The sequence below is a fragment of the Pongo abelii genome, chromosome 9, assembly GCF_028885655.2.
Source record: "Pongo abelii isolate AG06213 chromosome 9, NHGRI_mPonAbe1-v2.0_pri, whole genome shotgun sequence".
Classification (NCBI taxonomy): domain Eukaryota; kingdom Metazoa; phylum Chordata; class Mammalia; order Primates; family Hominidae; genus Pongo; species Pongo abelii.
The window spans coordinates 97,700,616-97,722,745 of NC_071994.2; the positions used below are offsets into that span (position 1 = coordinate 97,700,616).

General features: G+C 41.3%; 1 protein-coding gene across 9 annotated transcripts in view; it reads left to right on the top strand.

Annotated features, from left to right (window-relative positions):
* AMOTL1 (angiomotin like 1) overlaps positions 1 to 22,130 on the top strand; it is a 169,820-nt gene that overhangs the window by 59,153 nt on the left and 88,537 nt on the right. For 2 of the 9 annotated variants that reach the window (XM_002822364.5, XM_024254911.3), the window contains exon 1: positions 3,646 to 3,950. The exons of 5 other annotated variants lie outside the window; for them this stretch is intronic. In XM_002822364.5, the coding sequence (XP_002822410.2) occupies positions 3,902 to 3,950 (49 nt within the window). In that variant the 5' untranslated portion in view covers positions 3,646 to 3,901. Of the gene's footprint in view, positions 1 to 3,596; positions 3,951 to 22,130 lie in introns of those variants that run through there. 2 more of the 9 variants (XM_002822365.5, XM_063711331.1) reach the window with 2 other exon arrangements.

Sequence of the window (22,130 nt, forward strand, 5' to 3'; positions counted from 1 at the left end):
TTGGCTTCTCTGTCTGTGCAAGCCCAAGCCCATTCTTAGGACCCATTCAGTCAAAGTATTAACTGGTAAGGACTTTAAATGTTTGTCAAGAAGGGGTGCTGAGAAGAGTGAGAGGGGAAAGAGATTTGCATTTTAATAGAGTATTTAAATTCCTTGGTATTTCAAATTACTGGAGAAGAGGAGGGTTTCTAACTTTTACTGAATTCCTAGATGTTCCCAGCACTTGACCTGTATTATCTCATTTAACCCTTGCAATACGTTTATGAAGCAAGTGTTATTATTTTATAGAGGAGGAAGCTGAGGCTCTCCGTGTCTAGAAATAGATAGAACATGGACTAGAAGCAGGTCTTACTGTAAAGGCCCTGCTCATTCTCCTCTATCCAGATGCCTCTGTTACTTCAACATTCTTCCCGCCTCTATGCTTGTTGGGAACAGCTTGGTATCACTGGAACATCCTGGTACTCGTCCTGTTTTGAGTGAAAGACTGCTCTCTGGGCTGCCCCAAAGATCACTAAAATTGGCCCATCATCTTCTTAACTTTCTTAGGAATGAGTAAATGACAACTTGGGTCACTTTAGAAAGGATGCTGACCTTTAGGATGAGTGCATAGATCTAAAGAAAGCACAGATGTGGACTGGTTCACTACCTTGCTGTTAGTGAAGGTGTGTTCAATTTTTATTGTAAACATACTTTGTTTCCATTAGACACAAACCAGACATCAGAATCTCTAGCCAAGTGTGCTTACTGAAAGATGTTATTGATAACTTCTTGCTAGTCAAATTCAAAGTCTTTTTTTGCAGGCCTTAGTTCCTGAACAATAGATTCAGGAACTAAGTTAAGGCCTGAAAAGATTATTTGTTTTCTGCATTTGATGTAGAGCTTATTCACAGATAAGGAAATTAAGGCACAGGAGGGAAACATTGGTCTCCAGCAGTGCTTTCTGCCTGTGCTTCCATGTATCTGATTACTGGGTATTAATTTGAGGAGTCTAGGCTAGGTCCACCTGATTGAATCAGAATATTCTTGAACCCACAAGCTGTGCCTAGCACTTCATTGCAGGTCTAAGAATCTGTAACATTTGATAGAAGGACCCACTTCTTAAAACTTCCTCTGGCTTCCATGCCTTTACCTTTTCCCAGCTCTTCTACTTCTCCAGATTCTTCCTCTTCTCCCTCCTTCTTTCCCTATTTTCCAGTTGTGGACATTCTCCAAACGAACTGATCTTCAAAGCTTCATCTCTCTTTTTCTCTACACCTCTGTCCTCAACTTCTCATCCAGTCCCTTGTCCCTTGTTTCCTCTTGCCCAGAGGACAGTAAGTCACTCAGCATCTTTCTCAAACCGTTTCCTCTTCTCAACTGTGCTTCATCTGTCTTTGGTCTAATGATCCATTCTTCTAAGACTGCAAGATCTATTCTTCCTATGACTGGGCTCAAAGCCTAGGTTAACTTGATTACTTTGTCCTTTTCCCCAGGATAAACAACTAGTCAATGAGAAGAATCAAATCTTGCTTGCTTCAAAGATTTGATAACTTTCTTTATGACATTTGTTATCTCCAAAGATATGGTATCTCTCATTTCCTTTTTATCACCTCTGTCAACCTCACCTATCATTGCTTCCTGCAACTATCCTAGATAGTCTCTTGAAATAATAATAGCAAATGTATATTGAATACTACATGCATTGTGCTGAGTATTTTACATTTGTTATTTTATTCAGTCTTCACAACCACTCTTTGAGATGCTATTTTCTTCATCTTGCCAAAAAGGATACTGAGGTTTAGAGAAGTTAGGCAACTTGCTCAACGTCACACAGATACTGAATGGTGGAGCTACGACTCAGCTCATGACTGTTTTGTTCTAAACTTGTTGGTTGTAACTTGGAAATTTTGCTGCTTCCTAGACTATAGGATGGTTTCTAGGAGTGGGCAATTAGTAAAGATTAGTTTCCTTTCTTCTTTTTCTATCCATCACTTCTTCCCCAATTTGTATTAAATTCGCGCAAATGCTAGGTGAATCAGTGGTCCCTTCACTGTCCATAAGATAACCACTTCAGCTCCTAATTTGCGATTCAGGGTTCACAATGTGTAATACAAGGCACATTGAGGCAGAAGTTGTTTCTATACGTGGCTTTGCTACTAAACTTGTTCTGTAACGTTGGACAAGTCATTCAACAGCTATGCCTGAGCTTCATCCGGCAAGTGAAAGGTTTAGTTGACACTTTCTTCGATTCTTTCCAGGCCTACATTTTTGTGATGTTGTTATTCTGTCTTCCCTTGTTTTCTCCTCGTTTCTGGTAAAAACCCTTTCCTCTATTCCTTCTTCCCAAGCACCCAGACCTTGTCATCTCCCTGTTGGCTGTTGCCTCTGCTTGCCCAGTGCTGCCTTTTCCTCTTCCTGCTGTGTCTGAACTCCACCACCCTCCCAAGCTCTTCCTTCTGTGTAAAGTTAGTGCCTCTCTCCGCCCTTCCCAAGCATCTGCAGTACTTGGATCTCCTGCTTTATTGCTTGCCTGTTTTCTGTTCACATATCTTGTCTTCTTAGACAGATAACAGATCCTTGAAGGGCTGGTCAGCTGCTCTAAGTTTCTTTTGTGTGTACCAGGGTAGATGACTTTAAATGGAGTAGGTGTTTCATAAATAATTGTTAAATGATTACATTTGGGCTTTATCTTGAGAGCAGAGTTTACTCAGTAGGAAGGCCCATCAGGGGAATCAGAATCAGGACATGCAACCCACCAGAATTGATGAGAGATAAAACTGCTAGCAGTCTAGTTAGGGAACTGCCACAATCCAGGGAGGAGTCCCTGAAGGCCGGACCTAGATAGCAGGTAAACAGAGGCAGGGAGCACCAGATAAGAGAGGCTTGGTGTGCGCTAACTCTCCCACTAACATCCTGGGCAGCAACTGCACAGTTACCTAGCTTTCTCTTCTCCAATCAGTAGAGCTGCCCGGAAAAAGCCAGGCAGAAGTGCTATGGGGCAGGCTCGGGCACCCCAGGTCAGGGCTCCAGAGAGCAGCCAGTGTAAACCAATATAATGAGGTGGATGAGTAGTTCTCAGCACAGCCTGATTTTAAGAGGTGGGGCAACATTTTCCCAGAGTCGCTTACTTTCTTTACCTCTACTCAGGCAAATAACAGCCTGGGGATTTGTGGCCAGAGGATGTACGGTTCTGCGAACACATTTAATATCCAAGGCTGTCAGGTCTGTTTTGGCCCTTCTGTTTGTCAACGGAGCACATAGTAGCAGCTTATCGCCCAATCTCAAGTGCGTGATGGAAGCACTGGGGCCTGGGGAATGCTGAGAAAAGTGTGGCCACTTTCCACCTGGAAATTCCACTTAAGAAGAAAAAAAAACAACCTAAGCAGATCTAGACTTTTGGGCAGATCCGGAAACAGAATTTTGGCCGGCATTGGGCTGGTGGGGAAGGAAGACAAAGTGGAGGGAGAACTCGTGAGTCTGAAATTGATCAAAACCCGGCAGGGGACAAAGCAAGGGAGGCTGTCGCCCTCCTAAGTCTCAGGGAGACACGTCAGCTTGAGCTCCGGGCAATTTCGGCCTGGCAGTCTCGCGTCCCGGGGAGGGGCGGCGGGTGACTGCAGACGGGCTCTAGGGCCCAGCGGCCGGGCGCCACGGCGGGGGTGGAGTGTAGGATTATAGTGACGAGCCCAGGCGACCCTCCCCGGCCCGCGCGCGGGGAGCGGGGAGCGCGGACGGCGGCGGGAGCGCGCGAGAAGCTCTAGGACCCAGCAGCGGTTGTCGGGTTTGGGGCTGGAGGTGAAGCCCTGTGTGAATGGGGTTGATTGTCCGGCGCCACTTCCCCGCGCTGCCCCAGGCCATGTCCTGCGCGCTGCCCGGCGGCCGCCTTTCCCAGCCGAGGGACTGAACTAGCCATGATCGCCTCATGTGGAGGGCAAAGTTGCGCCGGGGAACTTGTGAGCCTGCAGTGAAAGGTAACCAGCCCCCACTCGAGGTGCCCAGAGGGCGTCTCCCAGTCTCTCACGCGAAGAACCCAGTCGTCCCGGGCTCCCCCGGCCCCTGCTGCTCAGGGAAGGGGGCAGCTTCTGGGGGCCCGGGGCTGAGATCCCAGATTGTTGTTTTTAAGCGCGTTCCCTTGCCCCGTTCCAGGTCCAGTTGCCTGCGGGCCGGGCCTCAGCGCCTTGCCGCCCCGCGACCCACGTTGACTGAAGTTGTGGCCCCGGGGCTTGGGCCCCGGGGTGCTGCGCGCCCGACGCGGGGCTGGCCTTTCCGGAGGGGCGCAGCCGTATGGCCAGACGCTCCGAGGCGCGCCCGCGCCCGCGCGCGGGTCTCGCGGCGAGGGAGGGGACGGAAGGGGGTGTCCGGTGCCGCTTTCCCCGGCGCGAGACAAAGGCGCGCGCACCGGCCCGCCCGACGGGCTCTGGCGCTCTGGACTGGACCCTTTCTGCCCGCCGGCCAGACCCGGCTCTGGCGGGTGGGGGCGACGAAAGGGTCGCACCCCAGCCCCAGACGCTCGGATCGCGTTAGCTGCTGCTCCTTTGTTCTCTCCCCAGACAAGTTTCTTTGACAAACTGGAGAGTTACATCCAGCTCCCGCTTGCCTGTTAGGGCTGCCTTTACAATAATCTGCTTTCAGGGGGAAAAAAATTTAAACTTTCCAAATGGAACTGTTTTTTCTTGGAATGTGACATTTGTGGCAGGAGGGAGAGTGGTACGTCGGCTGATGACAGCCGAGCGGAATGGGGGCCCAGTGCCGGGACAGGGACCGAGCGTGCCCCATAGGCGGCCGGGCTGGAGGACGCGGCGTCAGAGCAGACGAGCCCCGGCGCGCACCTCTAGGGCCTCCGCTACCTGGACTGCGCTCGCGGCGACGTGTCCAAGTTTCCCCTCTCAGAGCCCCAGGCTGAGAATCCCGGGTCTCTGCTCAAAGCTTCCGCGCCTCGCCCACCCTACTCTTCCTATCTTTATTGATGACTAGGAAGACTTTCCTTTTCCATTTTTGTTCGAAGATTTTTGCCTTTTTGCCTTCGGTGTTGGTTTCCTGTCTCCGCGTGGCAAATACCTTTTGGCCGGGCTAGCGTGTGGATCACCTGGACTGGGGTTTCAGAGGTGGGCCCTGAGCGTGCGGCCTCCTGAGACGATGCGGTTTGGACCCAACGTTTTGTCCCCGTGGTCCCTCAGCTCCCTTTCTCTGTGAGGCCTTGGTTGCCCATTTTCTTCTCCTGAGGCATGTTATGAGAATTGAGTTTTTGTACTGCTTATAGAAGGCCTTGGTGGTGGTGGGGTACGTGGTCTCGAGAGCCAGTTGTGATACCTCGAAGATGCTTTCGGCTAACCAAAACAGTAATGTGCTAACCTGCTCACCATAAACGAATTAAACCAGAATAAAGGGATATTAGTAGCTACAGTTCCAGAAAATTTCCTTCCTTTTCGGGAAGCAAAAAGTCAGGGCTTGAAATATTAAACAATCATGGCTCCCTGCTTCCAAAACTGGCCTATGGGTCACTGCCAAACTGGCTAAAATTTCCCCTGGCTGCCTACCACTCCTGGGCCCGGGCAGCTGTGGAAGTCAGACGCAGGTTAACGATTAAGGAGCTCTCTAGATTGCAAGGTCTTAAAGAATCTAGAGCAACTGACATTTATTTCCTAGTAAGGTGCTCTGAGCCTTATAGTGTATCTACTTTGAAGGCTCTTTATGAGAATAATGTGGGAACAGTAGTTTAATATACTTGGAACTGTTAGTAAAGGGTGGAAAAGCACTGATTTGACTAGAATGAAGGAAAACACTGATTCGACCAGAATGAAAAGGGTAGGACATAGAGTAGAAGGCTTTATACAGGCTCTACTTTTCCTTATGATGGTGGTGGGGGTTGGGGGGAGGGATGAGGATGTTCAGTTCTTGGAGTGCACTTTTGTTTTTCTGTGATGCATTTTTCAAGATAAATAAGGAAACCTTTGTAAACCTGTAGGTGGATAGGAGAGAAGGTGCTGTACCTGTAACTCCCCTTTCCCTCCCCCTTCTTTTTAAAATGCACAGAAGTCTTGGTCTTTCAGGTTCTTTGCAGATGATGGAGGATGCAGCATACTAATGTTCCAAAGGGCATGTGGAGATCAAAGCATTTAAAAATACATCTTTTCACGGAGGCTAATGGAGGATTTTCAGTTTAAATGAGATTTTAAAGTGCTGTCGTTAAGAAAAACACATGAATGCAGAAATGTGAGTGATTTTACGGGAAGGCACTCCGCTGATCAGACTTGAGAGTGTCTGCCCTGGGCCAGTTAGTCTAGAGGCTGTTGTGGGTAGAGCTCAGCTTTTCTGATGTCTACCGCTGTGGAAAAGTGTGGACCCAGGGCCTAGGGAAAAGATGGCTGAAGTAATTGAAATGAGCACTCTGGCTGGTGAGAGTTCTGTTGAAAGGTACAGCCTCTAGGTATCAGTGCTGCATTTCTTCATAGTAATTTGTGAAAATGATAAAACCAATACTTTTGAAAAAAATAATGACATGAAATGGGAATTGCTAGTGAAAATTGTAAAAGTTTGATTTTTCAGGCCAATAAATTAAAAAGAAATAACTTTGTAAGACCTGCTAATATTTCTGATATATAAAATTCCCCCAAAGTAACCTTTTTTCTTTTCTTTTCTTTTTGGTGGGGGTTGGGGGGGGGCGCGGTGTGTGGCTATCTGCATTTTAAATGCATAAGGAAGCTCAGGTCAGAAAATTCTGCAGTGTTTTGAATAATTTTTCTCCTATTTTTCATTAATTTTGGCAGGTTCTTATGACTCAGAATTTAGTAGGTAATAAAATCCTCGAAAAGCAAGGGGTAGCGTGGAGGTCAACTAAAGGGAGATATTTGATTACAAGGTTTGTTGGAAATAGTCTGAGGTTGTTGTGGTTTTATGTTTTGTTTTGTTTTTTTGTTTGCCTAGTGATTTTTTTAAAGTTAATTTTGTTGGCTTGGCTTTGTTTTGTCTTGAAGGAGAGGTACAATGTAAATCTTGGCCATTGTGGGTAGGGCAGTCCTCTACTTTTGCTGGAAGGAAGCCACTCCTGCTCTTGGTTTATGTGTTGGCACCAAGCTGAGTTCTCCTTTAACTTGTGAGGCCCTTGGCTTTGCCCTCATGGCCAGGCCTTGTGTAACCTTAGGGTATATTCATTTTGGACACTCAGCACAGGACTCCTGGACTCCTAAAGGGGCTCACACATCAGGCATTTCCCCCGCATCTTTTAGGAGAGAGTAGGAGAGTAGCTGTAAGGTGTTGGAAATGTATCCCTGTTAAGATACTGAAGAATTAGATTTAAGTTTTCAAAAACTGTCATTCTACAGTGTGTGTTTAAACCTGTGTTTGAGACCTCACTGGCCAATACTGCAGCTATATACCTCTGTTTTTTGATTTTGTTTTAAAGTAAAATGTCTGCTGTTTACTTTTGTTTTAACTTTTCGTTTTGAAATGATCATAGCTTCATAGGAAGTTGCAAAAATAGTAGAGAGGTCCTGTGTACCCTTCACCCAGTTTCCCCCATTGGTAACATCTTACATAACCATAGTACAATAGCAGAACCAGGAAATTGACATTGGTACAGTCCACAGAGCATATTCAGATTTCACCAGTTTTACATGCACATGTAAAATTTGTATTTCTATGTGTGTACTTCTATGCATTTTTTCATTTGTAGATTCATGTAACCGCTACCACAATCAAGGTACAGACTATTTTATTACCCCAATGATCTCCCTTATGCTATACCTCTATAGTTGCACTGGCCCTCTTCTCCCCATCCTCACCCTGTTGCTAAATGCTTAGCAACCACTACTCCTGTTCACTATATCTATAATTTTATCATTTTGAGAATGTTACATAAATACAATCATGTAGTATGTGAGCTTTTGAGATTGGCTTTTCACTCAGCATAATGCCATGGAGATCCATCCAAATTTTTGCATCTCTCAATGGTTTGTTTCTTTTCATTGCTGAGTAGTGTTCCATGATATGGATGTACTATGGTTGGTTTAACCATTCACCTATGGGTTTTTTCCATTTCATGACTATTACACATAAAGTTTTTATGAACATTTATATATAGGTGTTTGTGTGAACATAAGTTTTCATTTCTCTAGTGTAAATGCCCATGATTGTGATTGCTGGATTGTATGGTAAGTGTGTGTTTAGTTTTTTAAGAAATTGCCAAACTTTTCCAGAATGGCTACACCATTCCTATTAGCAGTGTATGAGAGATCCAGTTTCTCTGCATCCTCACTAGCATTTGATGTTATCACTATTTTCTATTTTAGTTGTCCTAATAGGTGTTCTAATAGGTGTTCTAATCTTATCATGGTTTTAATTTGCATTACCCTAATGGCTGATTATGTTGAATGTCTGTCTTTTTTATGTGCTTATTTGCTATCCATATATCCTCTTTGGTGAAATAACTATTCATGCCTTTTGCCCATTCCCTAACTGGATTATTTATTTTACTGTAGAGCTTTAAGAGTTCTTTATATATTCTAGATACAAGTCCTTAGTCAGATTTGTGGCTTGCACATATATTTTCCCAAGTATGTAGCATGTCTTTTTATGTCCTTACCAAGGTCTTTTGCAGATCAAAAGTTTTTGATTTTGATAAAGTCCAGTTCATAGATTCCTCTTTTCTTTAAGAATGGTGCATTTGGTGTCACATCTAAGAACATTTTGCCTAGACCCATGTCTCAGACATTTTCTGCTGTGTTTTCTTCTAAAAGTTTTATAGTTTTACATTTTATTTTTAAGTTATAGTTCACTTTTGTCTGTCTTAAGAGTTTGTATATCTTGCTGGTGAGCTTATAAACCATCTATTAGGTCTCGAATATGCACAGATGGACTATCAGGTGTAGTTCCCACTCTGAAGTGCTCACAAATAAGGGGTGTGGCATGTGGACATTACCATGTGTTACTACTATGATGGGGACACATGTGATGTACTGTGGGAGCTCTGAGCAGAGAGGAGAGAGGGCTCACTTTGGTCCAGGCGGTCAGGGAGGGCTTCCCTGGGCATGCTGCCCAACCATGGTGGGAATAAAATTGGTTTGCTTTTGATCCAGTTTTTAGATCTTTATTGCCATGAATTCTTTAGAGTGTGTTACTCTGATTCTTGAGCACATGCTGATTGAGTTGGCATAAACTGAGTGGTTGAGGACCTTTTTGAACAGTACATGGCATGATAGCTTAAAAGAAGGTGAAAACACAGTACTTAAAACTCAGTAACATAAACAGTATGAATGAAGTTGAATAGACTAAGAGTTATGTATATGTTAAAATGAAAAAGGAGAGGTAGTATTTTGGACTGAGAACAGGTATATCCTGGCCCTGCCGCCTCCTTGCTGTGTGACCTCAGAATTGTACATGCTGAAGCCTTATGAGTAAAATGGGGAAAATAATAGTTCTTCCCTCATGGACCTGCATGAGGGCAAAGTGAAGCAATGCTCACAGTGCTGGGCATGTTGAAAGCATTCAATAAATACCTGCTACCATTATTATTATTAAAACAGCAGAGAGGCAAAACACTTTATAATGTTATGTAAATTTGCATGTATCCCTCTTCTTTGAGAACCTGGAACCCCGGTTCTTACTCAGAGAAGTGTTCCTTTTCACAGTTGGGAGTGCTGTGTCATGTACCAAATACTACTTAGTGAATGAGATAGAAGCTAGGATGCTCTATTCACAATCTATTACTATCTATAAATAAAGCTTTTTTTGCTTCTATAAAAGTATGATTTCTGATGAAAGAATGATTTCCTCTGTGCCCTTGAGCACAGGAGGTAGGAGGAGGTGGGTCGGCGTTCAGGAGGCTAGTTCAGAGTTTATGGTGCTTGGTACTGTAGGTGCAATAAGTCAGGGCTGATGTCACCAGGCCGTGTCTCAAATTTCATAACTGGCAGCTCTGTTTCCTTCTTGATGACCAAGTTGTTTACTTCTCAGAGGAAATTAATTGGGTCTTAGATGTACAATTCCAGGACAGTTGTTCTCAAATGTGATTGAGCATCAGAATACCCCAGAGGGCTTATTGAAACATGAATTGCTGGGCCGCACCCCTAGAGTTTCTGTTTCCTTGGTTGATTGAGGGTAGGGCCTAAGACTGCATTTCTAACACATTTCCAAGCAATGCTGATGCTGCTGGTCCTGGAAACACATGTTAAGAATGAGCATTTTAAAACATAGCCCCTTTAAATTGGGCCTGGACTGAGATGCTTACCTTTGGAATGGAGTTTGTGCATCTATAAGTAATTGAGTTTGAAATAGATTGATTTCTAAGGTTATTAGTTGATATAGCTATATTTCTTCCTCTAATCACTCTTCTTTTGTGCCTCACTTTCCTGACCATGACTTTTTCTTCTATCATTTGTCTCTCACTCCTTGGAAGACATGCCACGACTGGATATATGGCTACCATATTGCCTTGGTAAATCACTTAGGCTCTATACAATAAGTGTATTTACTAAATATTTATCTTCTAAGGTTTTTGTGTGGCTTAAATGACATAGTGAATGTGAAAGAGCTTCATAAGAAGTGAAATTTTGCGTAAAATAGTTTTCTTAAAATTGTTTTCTGCATCATCAGTATCTTTTTGGAGCAGTGTCTGACTGACGGTAAGTTTCATTGCTACTTGGGGGACTTGGTAACGATTGCATAGACATATGCAGGGACCATAGACATACTCAGGGACGTCATGAAGAAGGTTCCTGCAGTGGATGGATGGTTAAGCTAGGATCTCTGAGGGCCTTCCAAATGGAAATGTTTTGGAGGCTCACTGATAAATAGTTGTAGTAAGGACCAAAGAGAGCCTAGTGCTGGAAAATTGCTTGAGCAGATGTTGAAATATTAGAGATTCAGCTTCCTTAGAGTAGAGAAATATAACTCTGTGACTTTTTTTTTTCTAGCAGTTTAGGACAGATGTGATCTGGCCCACATCTATTTTTTTAAAGTTCTAGACCTACACTGTCCCTAGTAACCACTAGTCACTTATGGCTATTTAAATTAATGAAAATTAAACGAAATGAAAAATTCAGGACCTCAGTCACACTAGCCCCAGTTCAAGTGCTTAATAGCCATCTACATCATTGCAGCAATTTCTGTTGAGGAGTCTTGTTCTATAGTGAGGTTGACTCTGTTGTCTGATGGCAACACCACTGGGCTTCAGATGATAAGACAGGGACACATTTTTGAATGAAATGTACCACATCTCCCTTGGAGAGCTGGTATGAACTGATTGGGAGTGCTCTATTCACTTGAACTCCATTTTACCACTTCTGTTTTTGGAGGCTCATTCCATTTGAAAGCTGGGTCAGCATGGCAACTGAATTATGCTGGCGGCAAAGCTTACCAGGCCATTATCAGGAGATGTCTGCTGTTTCTAGGAATGTTCCATTCATGGGATTCTTCCAGGGATCTGGTCCTTGAGAGAAGCAAATAGAAATGCTTGGGTGGAATTAGCACGGAAAGGTCCTCCTGAAGAGGACCATCAAAGATCATCCTGAACTTCTCCACCTTGGATCTGTTCCACTGTTGAACCAACCTTTGTCAATGAGAGGCAGGCAGCTGGCCCTTGTTCATCTCTCCAGTGTTTGGACATGCTCAGATACCATTCCACACTTCATCATCCTAACTATTGTCTCCTTTGAAAGTGTTCTGTAAACTGTAATAAGGTTCATTTCCTTGCCCACCCTACATCCAGTCAGTCTTTAGGTCCTGCAGTTGACCTCCAAAATACTTCTTGCATACTTTCCCTTCCTTTGCATGTCTCTACAGCTAAACCAGTTTAAGGGCTAATTACCTGTTTCCTGGACTATTGTGATAGCCACTCACATAACAGGTCTTCCCACTTCTGTTTTCTTGCACCTCTTCTGACCTACTCTGTCCTTCCTTCTTTCCCTGCTTCCTCCCACCTTTCCTCCACCCTTCTCAGAATAGGCCCAGCAAGACAGGGATGATAGATATCTTGTCTTCCAAGCTCGCTTTGCTTTCTCTTTGTGAGATAGGACTCTGCATACGCCCTGTGGCCACACGCCAGGGAGGAAGGAGGCATCTCACATTCAGCTGCTGCTTCTCAGCTGTGAGGGCTGCTCTGGGTGGTATGACCCAGGAATGTGGCCCCTGAAAGCAGGTGTGAAGCAGGCCTTTTCCTTTCTGATACGGGTTGTGTCCTGGAGGGCTCTGAGAACCAAGTGTTTTGTGAGCAAGCCTCCTCTATCTGCGAGTCTTGGGAAAAGTAGAGAATATGAAATCCTCTGGTAAGGCCCTGTTTCCTGAGGGACTGGCTCCTAAATATCACTGCAGTTATAGGTTGATTGCTCATCCTGGTGATGTGGGAAAGGTTGGAAAATAGAAGAAGGGCAGACAAAGAGATTAGGAAATGTGCTTTTTATGGAAATTAGTGGATGCAGCACTCAGTGCATATCATTAAATTCATTGCAGAAAAACACATGTAAAACCAATCTAGCTTCTTGAGAAGAGAAATGGTCTAATGGTCTTTTTATCTAAAAGAGTCAAAGAAAATGCCTCCTGAAATCACAGTAAGCTTCAATTAAGACACCTGGGAAAGTAATTTTAAAAGCATCACAAAACCATTTATACAAACATTGAAGATAATGGCGGTGTCAGGTTTGTTTAAACTAGTAGGTTTGTTAAAGGACATAATCCTGTCAGGCTTATCTTCCTGTGGTATTGACTGGCCTGGCAGATCAAAAATGAGTGGTAAGTGGCATAAAAATGGTGAATAAATTTACCTTAGCCGACTTTTAGAGTTGATCCTGTATGATATTCATCAAAAAACTTAAGAATAGAGTCTAAAAAGTCTACTTTGAGATACATATTAGCTTAACCCTGAGTTGAGGCATTACATTTCCCCAAATTCTAACATTTCTTAGTTTCAAATTTCTCCAAAATAAATTCCAGGAGTTTGGAGAAAAAAATTGAAATAAAGACAAATATTTATATTTTAATGACATTTATTAAGTGACTAAAATCACTTTATTAGTTTAGGAACAAAAAGTGGGTTATGTGTAATTGTTTGCTCATAAAATAAAATACTGAATTTCTTGTATTAAATTTAGTAATTTATTTAGGCAGTAGTCACAATTAAGCTAATTGAATTTACTTTGAATATTTTCAATTTCTCTTATAGAAGAGACATTAGGGAGCATGGCATTTCTTATTTTGGACAGAATATAAATTAGGCAGAAATTTGGATACAGAATCACTCACTCCTCCTTAAATATCTGTTGAGCGAATAACTCTGGTTTGTACAAGTCAATACTGAGGTGGAGAATTTGATGGGTTTACAATAAAAGGATATATAGTTCATCCATCTGATATTTGAGGGTCTGTCATGTGCCAGGAACTGGGCTAGGTGTGGGGTATATATCCTTTGCTCCCCATGGAATTCATATTCTGTAAAAGGAATGTAATGTATTAAGATGTTAGAAAACAAAAGACAAATGAACTGAGTTCATTCTGCTCTAAGAAGAGAAGAAAGGATTCATAACTGTCTTTCAAGTATTTATTTTATTTTCACTTTGAAATGAGCTTAAACTGCAGATATCATGACTTCTGGAAGCTTAGAAGAGTTCTCTGCTGGGGAGGATGGCTAAATACAGATTAGGAGGATATGGAGGGCAAAGAGGCAACCAAAGAATTAATAGAAGTGTGGGGGTATCTTACTAGAAATCTGTTTAAATTGAGAAAGTATGATGTAATGTCCTGCCTGATGGTGGGAAGAGGACCCTAATAGGCTAATTGTGATGTGCCCTTTGGATATCTTTTTTGATTTCAGTAATTATCTATGGAGCTTAATGGTTAAGACTCCAGAGCTGGAAACCTGTATTCACACCCAAACTGTGCCACTCACTAGCTTTATAATCTTGGCTAAATTACTTAACCTCTCTGTCAAGTAGAATTTCCTCATGTGATATGTAGGGATCTTAATCACACCTACCTCAAAAAATTGTTAGGAGAATTACATGCTAGGTATAAGAACAATATCTGACACATTGGAAGAGTTAAGTGTTAGTTATCATGGTTGTTGCAGTTACTATTGCAACATTTTATTATGCTTATAGATTCTGTGGGTTTGGACTTCAGGCAAGGCACTGTAGGATGCCCTGTCTCTGATTCATCATTCTTGCGATTTCTGGGGCAAGAAGGCTGAGAGCGCATGAGTGGTTTGTGACTGGATTCACATGTCTGGCACCTGGGCAGAGATGACTTGAAGGCTAGGTCTGCAGACCAGAGTGTCAACAAGTTGCCTTTCCGCATGGCTTGGCTTCTTTATAGGATTGGGCTAGTTAGAATCTTATATGGTGGCTTAGGGCCCCAGGTGTGAGTATTCCAGGAAATTAGATGGAAACTGCATTGCCTTTTATGATTTAGTTTTGGAAGTCACATAGGGTTACTCCTCTATTTTCTCTTGGCCAAGTGGACTTATAAGCTTGCCTAAATTCAAGGATGTGGACCCACCTTTCTACAGGTATGTCAAAGAATTTGCAGACATGTATTAAACTGCTACAGTCATCATCATTATCATGTTATCATTAGATAAAGTATGAAAAACGTAGCCCACAGTAAGTCTTTAACTATTTGGATTACCTGGAAACTGCATTATTCTGAAGATGTGAATTTCTGTATAGTTGAAGGCAAATATTTTTGGTGGTGGTTTTTCTGTAAGATTGATCCCCTCCCCACTACTTCACCTCCTGCCTTATGTAACATTTTCTTGATGGTTCAGATAATCATTATGAACATCAGTAATATGATGTGTTGTTTGAATCAGGAGTGGGGAGAGACGTATAGATAATACAAGTACACAAGATAGTTTTCTTCGAAGAAGATGCTTTGCTTTCCATAGTCAAGATTATGATTCCAAAATAGACAGTAACTGAAGGTACAAAATGATGATAGAATTAGTATAAAATGCATTTATATGCTCTATAAGCAAGAGGTAATGGGTAATATACTTGAAAGCCCTATTTTCATGATTTTTTTTTTTCCCTTTAAGACATTGTACTGTGAGACCCCTGGGCACTTGTCAGGTAGAACTTGATCAACACCCACAGAATAGGACAGAATCTCCAGAAATGTTATATTATGTTCTGGTCACATTGATTTAGACATTTTTTTCAAATAATTATTGTAAATCTATTTTGAGACCCCTACTTGGAAAAATTATCCAGTTATCTGTTGCATAGGATACTAAAGAAAATGTTACACATTATATACCTTGAAGTGAGGTTGGCCTTTTTTTTAAAAAAAATTTATCATTTAATTGGCTAGGCCATTAAAAGACTCACCATTTTGAGGATGAAAATAGGCTTTAAATTGCCATGTATGTTATGATCCTGAAGGAATAGACTTTTCCGCATTTTTGGTAGTAAAGAGTTTTTCCTATGTTGTCAGTGAAAGGAACAGATCACTGCAAAGAAGAGATTTGAAGTTCATGTTTTGATCTCTGTCCTATTATATCAGAAATGAAATGAAAGAAAAATTATGGAAAAAAGGTGCTAGGGAGAGGAAAATTCTTTTCCTCTTATTTGTAATGCTCAGTACAGAGGACAAATCCGTCACTCCGTCCCTCAGTAACTACCCTATTGTCACTCTCTCTGAAGATGGAGCCTCTTAGGCAGCTGAGGGGTACTCAGGCTAGTCTGGTTTCTGATACCTTCTCCAGGGCCGCTTAGCCCTTGACTTGCATGCCAAGGTGGCCAGGTAAGGAGACTTTGAAGAACCTTTTGACAATACCATGTAGCCTTTTATTTTATTCTTTGATGGAACTGGACATTTTAAGCTTATTTTCTGAGTAATGGTGTATTTTAGGTCTTCCCTCATCCCAAATTCTTGGAAAGTTGAAAATGTAATTTTAGCATAGTTTGTTAGCTGAATAGTCTGACCCAAACACAACTCGAAAAGCTTTCATCTCTTATCTGCCTGAGCATCTTGCTGCTGTTCTATTTTAAAGAGCTCACTGATTTGATCATCTCTTAAAAGTGAACTTTACGGGGGTGATTCCTGTTATCTTTTCCCGTCTTCATGAACAGAAACTAAAATTTACCGAGCACTTCCTATGTGCTTGGAACACTGTTAATAGCCCTTTCTGTTGTTTCAATTAATCTTCATAACAGCCCTATGTAGGAGGCCCTATTATTATTCTCACTTACTAATAAGGCAATGGGTACCAAGAAATTAAACCATTTGCTCATGTTCGCATAGCTCATCAACAGCAGAGCCAGGATTCGTACATTGTTTAAAAAGCAGATTTGCCAAACAAAAACAGAAAGTATGGCAAGTCCTTTCTTCCTGCTTAGTGGATATTTTCTCCTCTATCTTTTTTTGTTCTTTAAATCTTTGTAATAGTGTGGTCTTTTGGCTTGACAACATCATTCTCTTTCCCCTTCAGTCATCATGTCTTAACATCCTTCCGTTTGTCCAGGATCACCTGACTTCCTGCTGGGCAAGTTATTGCATTTTCTTTTCTCCTCACCTAAAACTAATCTCATGGAGTCTTTTTTTCCCTAGTGAAATAATCATTGTTGACTTATATTCTCCTTTATAAGAATTCCTCAAGGACCCGAAGGTGCATTCTTGTGCAGGTGTTTTCTGGGTGAGCATCTAGCTCTCTCTAGATGCATTTTCTTTAACCAACAGGGGTCCATTCGCCTGACTAATAGAGTTCAAGCAGTGCTTTATATCAAAGGGCCTCTGTATGTCTTCAGGTTTCACTGACTTCCAGGGGCCATGGCTATCTTCCTTTGCCTGGGCAGGGAGATAACTCATTCTCAGTTATGATTGATTGTCAGCATTTTCATTTTTAAATTCTCCATGACTTTTACATCTTTTGGACTTTCCCCATGGGGGAGGCTGTGTCATTTAGAACAATGTTTCTCAAAGTGTGTTCTGTGGAACCCTATGGGAGGAGGTCTCTGAGACCTAAAAACTATCTTCATAATAAGCCGGGTGCGGTGGCTCATGCCTGTAATCCCAGCGCTTTGGGAGGCCGAGGTGGTGGATCACGAGGTCAGGAGATCGAGACCATCTTGGCCAACATGGTGAAACCCTGTCTCTACTAAAAATACAAAAATTAGCTGGGTGTGGTGGTGCATGCCTGTAATCCTAGCTACTCGGGAGACTGAGGCAGGAGAATCGCTTGAACCTGGGAGGCAGAGGTTGCAGTGAGCCGAGATCGTGCCACTGCACTCCAGCCTGGTGACATAGCGAGACTCTGTCTCAAAAAGAAGAAAAAAAAAAAAGAAAAAAACTATGTTCATAATAATGCTAAGACATACTGTCACCATGAATCAAGACAGAGGTAGTAGTCAGTCAATTAGTCAGATACTCAGAATAACAAAAAAGCCCAATTTCCTCTTAAGAACATTCTAGTTGAGGCAGTACAGATGATTATATTAAATCTCAAACCTTGAGTATGTCTTTTTAACATCCTGTGTGATGAAATGGGAAGATACATGAAGCGCTTCCACTGCAAACTGAAGAAACCCCTTGTGTGATGGAATTGTGATGTAAATATGAAACTAGACGCTTTTCTCATGGAATCCATGTTTACTTGAAAGAACAACTGACAAACTGTGGTTATTCTGGCTTGGGCATTTGGTAGATATTTTCTCCAAAATAAATAAAGGGAACTTGTCGCTTCAAGAAAAACTATTTGCTGAATTTGATAAAACTCAAGCTTTCAAGTGAAAATTTAATTTTGGAGTTTTTGGAAACTTGTATCTGCCACTGTGAACTGGACAACTTCCCAATATGTAAAAGACTTCTGATGATTGAGATCCATCGTATATTAACAAATGGGATTTTATTGATATTATATGCTTGAAATGTTTCAACGTATGGAAGATCTCTGTAATTCATTGAACCATTGTTTTCCAGATGACCACATATGATGTTACACGCATATGTAAAAAATAACAACTCCCTTCAAAGTAAAAGACAGGCCAATAGATTTTAATGTAATACGGTACAGAGGAGTATCCATGAAAAGACCACTGTCAGGGTTTTATGTTGCATATTTTATGTTGCAATTGCCTTTAAGAAAATGCCAGTTGTTGAGTTTTGGTGTGATTTCACAGAATAGTCACAATGATCTGAAGAGGCTATTAAAATACGCTTTCTTTTCCCAACTACATATTTGTATGAGGACAAATATTCTTCATTTACTTCAATCAAAAATTATATAACAACAGATTGAAAGCAGAAGCAGATATGAGAATCCAGCTGTCTTATATTAAGCCAGATATTAAAGAAATTTGCAAAATTATAAAAAAATTCTCACTTCGTTTTAAAACTTTTTTTTCATAAAAATATTTATGTAACATCATGGCTTTATTATTGATATTTTTACATGAATTAACATATACTTTCTAAGCTTTAGTTTCAAATGCATTAAATATTGATTTAGCTCACATTAACAATAACTCGTTGGGTCCTCAATAATTTTTAGAGTGTGAAAGGATCCTAAAACCAGAAAGTTTGAGCACTGTTGCTACAGTGGCAAAAGCCATAGACTCTAGAGCCAGGCTAGCTGGGCTTGAATCATAGTTTTATTCTTTACTGATGGTATGGCACTAGTCAAGTTACTCTCAGTGCTTTAGTGTCCTCATCTGAGCAATGGGGATAATCATCATATAGTTGTTATGGGGATTGAGTGAGTTAATACAAATTGTTCAGAACAGAACAATGCCCTCCACATAGAAAATTCCCAGCAGTATTTGGTTACGTCCATTTGCCTGTAGTTGATTTGTCCCTAGAAAATTTTATTTTCCAGCATGTTTCCCTCTTAGTCTTCCTCTCAGCATCATGGCTGATGATAAATTAGGGGTTACTACACTGGGCTTTGTAGTGAACTCCATGAAATTGTACACGAAATTTATGTGTGTACAACCTTCTAGACCTAGGGAGAAGCTCTGTTGCTTTAGACAGATTTTTTAAGGGGTATCATGAGCCGAAACAAGAAGGTCAGAGAGGAGAAAGAGGTAGGTATAGCTCCAAGCACAGTTCTAGATCCTGTGTGTGTGCTTTGAGATGAACGTGGACACTGGTATCCCAGCTCACCACTCCACACTTCCTTGAGCCTGTTATTTCTGCACTGTTAGACAGTTTTCTGCTTTATGTGTTTGTCTCTCTTGATAGACTTTCAGATTTGGGTCATATATCTAGCACTGTCTTGCCTATGGCAGATGCTCAATGTCATATATCTTTGTGGAATGAATGACTGAATGGACAAATGAATGAGTGAATAATTCTGCCTTTTACTGCCAATGACCCATGATCCTTTGTAACTCCTACTATCACATGTATCTGTTTTTTTTTTTTTTTTTTTTTCTGTGAATGCTTTGGAGCAGTCAAAATTGAGTTTACCTCTTAGCCTTATGGCTATGAGCCCTGTGACCCAGGGCCTGTCGTTCCTGTTTTTGTATAGTACAAAGGAGAAAAAGAAACCTAATTCTCAGGAATATGAGGATTACCTGAGAAAATGCTTGCAGCATGTCATGCTCAGTAATGTTTCTTTCTGTGTCTTCCTTCCCTATAACTAGATAGCTGCTTGTATTACTGGGACTTTTTGGCTGCAATTGGCCACTACAACCAACTAGCATGTAGTTGGTTCACATTAACTCACTTAAATCCTCATAACAACTTTATGAGGATTATCCCCCCATTCTTAGCAGAGGATTTTTGAGTTTCAGATTTATCAAGCATTTATGTATGGCATGCTAGGCATTTTCACAGCTTTATCTCATCATGTTGTTGAAATGAGTGTATATTTTTTGTTATTAATATAATCACCTTTTTTCTGTTTAACAGTATTTTAGATGTGACTGAAATAGCCATATTCTCATATCCAGTCATTCAGGTTTGCACATATAAAATATAAGACACTAAAACTACTGACTTTAAATCTGAATTTATTGAAAAGTAATAAATTGTAGGAAATATTCTTCACATTACTAAAGGAATTATTGCAGGTTGGTTGGTTAGTTTTAGAAAGAGTTTAATCTCCTTTACTTATCCATTTTTTTTTGATTTATTAAATCCAACACATTTTGTACTTAAAATGTGATTGATTTACAAAATTTCAGTTTACCACAGCTTTTCAGGAGTGTATATGTTTGTTGTGTAAGAGCTTATATTGGCAGAGAAGTGCAAACTTCCCTAACCGGACTGCATTCAAATTGTCTGTAAAAGATGGTCCAAAAACGTCGTTTCTGGTCTATACTTGTGGTGAAGCCAGTGTTGCAGGTCTGATGTGGGGACTTGGAAGTGATGTTTTTAACAAGCTCCATGAGTGTTTCTGACACACTGTAAGTTTGGGATTCATTGTTAAAGTGGCAACACAGCCATGAAAATAATGTTCAAAAAAAAAAAAAGAAAGAAAATAATATGCAGCCAGATGGAAGTGATGAGGAAGGGTGGTTTCATCAATTGTCTTGGTGTTCTAGTGTTTGGCAGGGAGTGCCCTGTTATTCCCTGAAGCTTTTATAAAAAATAACACAAAGAGAATGGTTCTGGATCCTTCTCTGCCTCATACATGGAGAGAAATAAACTTTCCCAGGACCTCTCCCCTTTATCCACAAGTTAAGAACATTTCATTAAAACTCTCCTAATTTTAATCTAAGAAATTTGGTGGGAAAAAAAGACTTAGAATTAGTTTGCATTTATTGAGGGGTCTTTGGAGGGCAGAAAGGTGTAGTCAAAAGAGCTTCTCTGTTGGAGGGGCTGTGTTGCTGGCTGGTTTTGTAACTCTGGGCATTATGTGACCTCTGTGAGTTCAGTATCACTATCAACAAAATGGGAGTGAGTGGTGATAAATAATATGATTTTTATAACATCCTGGCACTAATAAGCACTCAGTAAATGGTAGCTCCTGCTCTTATTGGTTATACTCTTTATTACTTAAGGGATGTTTAGTTTCTTGGAGATATTGGTTGTTTTAAATGATGTAATTCATTCATGAATGCATATTGATTTAGGAGCTGGGTGAGTGTGATTAGAAGCAATGTGCTTGCCTCTTGAGAGAGTCCCAGTCCCTGTGGGATGCCGCTGCCTGACAGACATCCCAGTGTCACTCGTCTGCAACAATACACACTAATAGGATCCGGAAAGCTGGAGGAATCCATGGCAAACAGGAAGTATCTGAACTGCTCCTTTCTCTTAGTGGGAGTGAGAGAGGGAGCTTTGCGGAGCATAATTATACAGACATATTGTCATTTCATGTCTGGGGGATTATTTTAAAGCTTTCTATCCTGTTTGTTTTCCTTTGTTCAAAAAATATTAAGTACTTACTGTCTGCAGTGAGTATTACAGGCTGGTAATACTTGTTCACTCCAGTGGGACCACAGTGTGTGCCAGAGCCACCCAAAAGAATACTACTGTGGTCCTGAGATACTTACTTCTAGATAGGTATAAACAAACAGTTTATGATGAAAGATTATCTAAATTTCAGTAACTTAATTAAATATAGGTTTTATTTATTAAAACTTATCTGAGGAAAAGAATCTCTGGAGTTCAGGTACTTTCAGTCTTTTTGTTTTAGATAAGTTAAGCAACAAATATATCAACATAAAATATATATTATAATGTTACTATATACAATTTGAGTCAAGATATTTAAGGACCTTTGGATTTTATGTTAAAGGCTAAATTTTAAAAATTATTTTTGTAGAGAAAGCCTTTTTATTATGGATACTGTCACTGCATTCTCACGGTGACTCTGTGTGAGAGGTGGGACTGGGAATATTCCTTTTTTTATTTACGGCAAGTGAGAAGGGAGGACTCCTGCCTCTGCGCCGGTGCCCAGACCTGCGGAGGAAGCCCAAGCAAGGGTTGCATTTAGGGCACAGTCCTGTGGGCTCAGGACCTGCCTGTGGGGGCTGAGGAGGAGGGGAGCACGCCTTTCTCTGAAGCGTGAGTTTGTGCTCAAGCTACAGAATCCCTGTGTGGTTGTTACTTGTAACATTATGTACAAAGCCTTTGTGCAGTTGGATCACAGCACACTTGTAATTAACCTGTTTCAGCACTAGGTGGCTTTCTCTTTTTTCCCCCCCCCAATAGCTTTTACCTTGGCTTCCTGAGTAGTTTGAGGGGCCTTAAAAAAGGCAAACTTAACTTTGAGCTAAGCT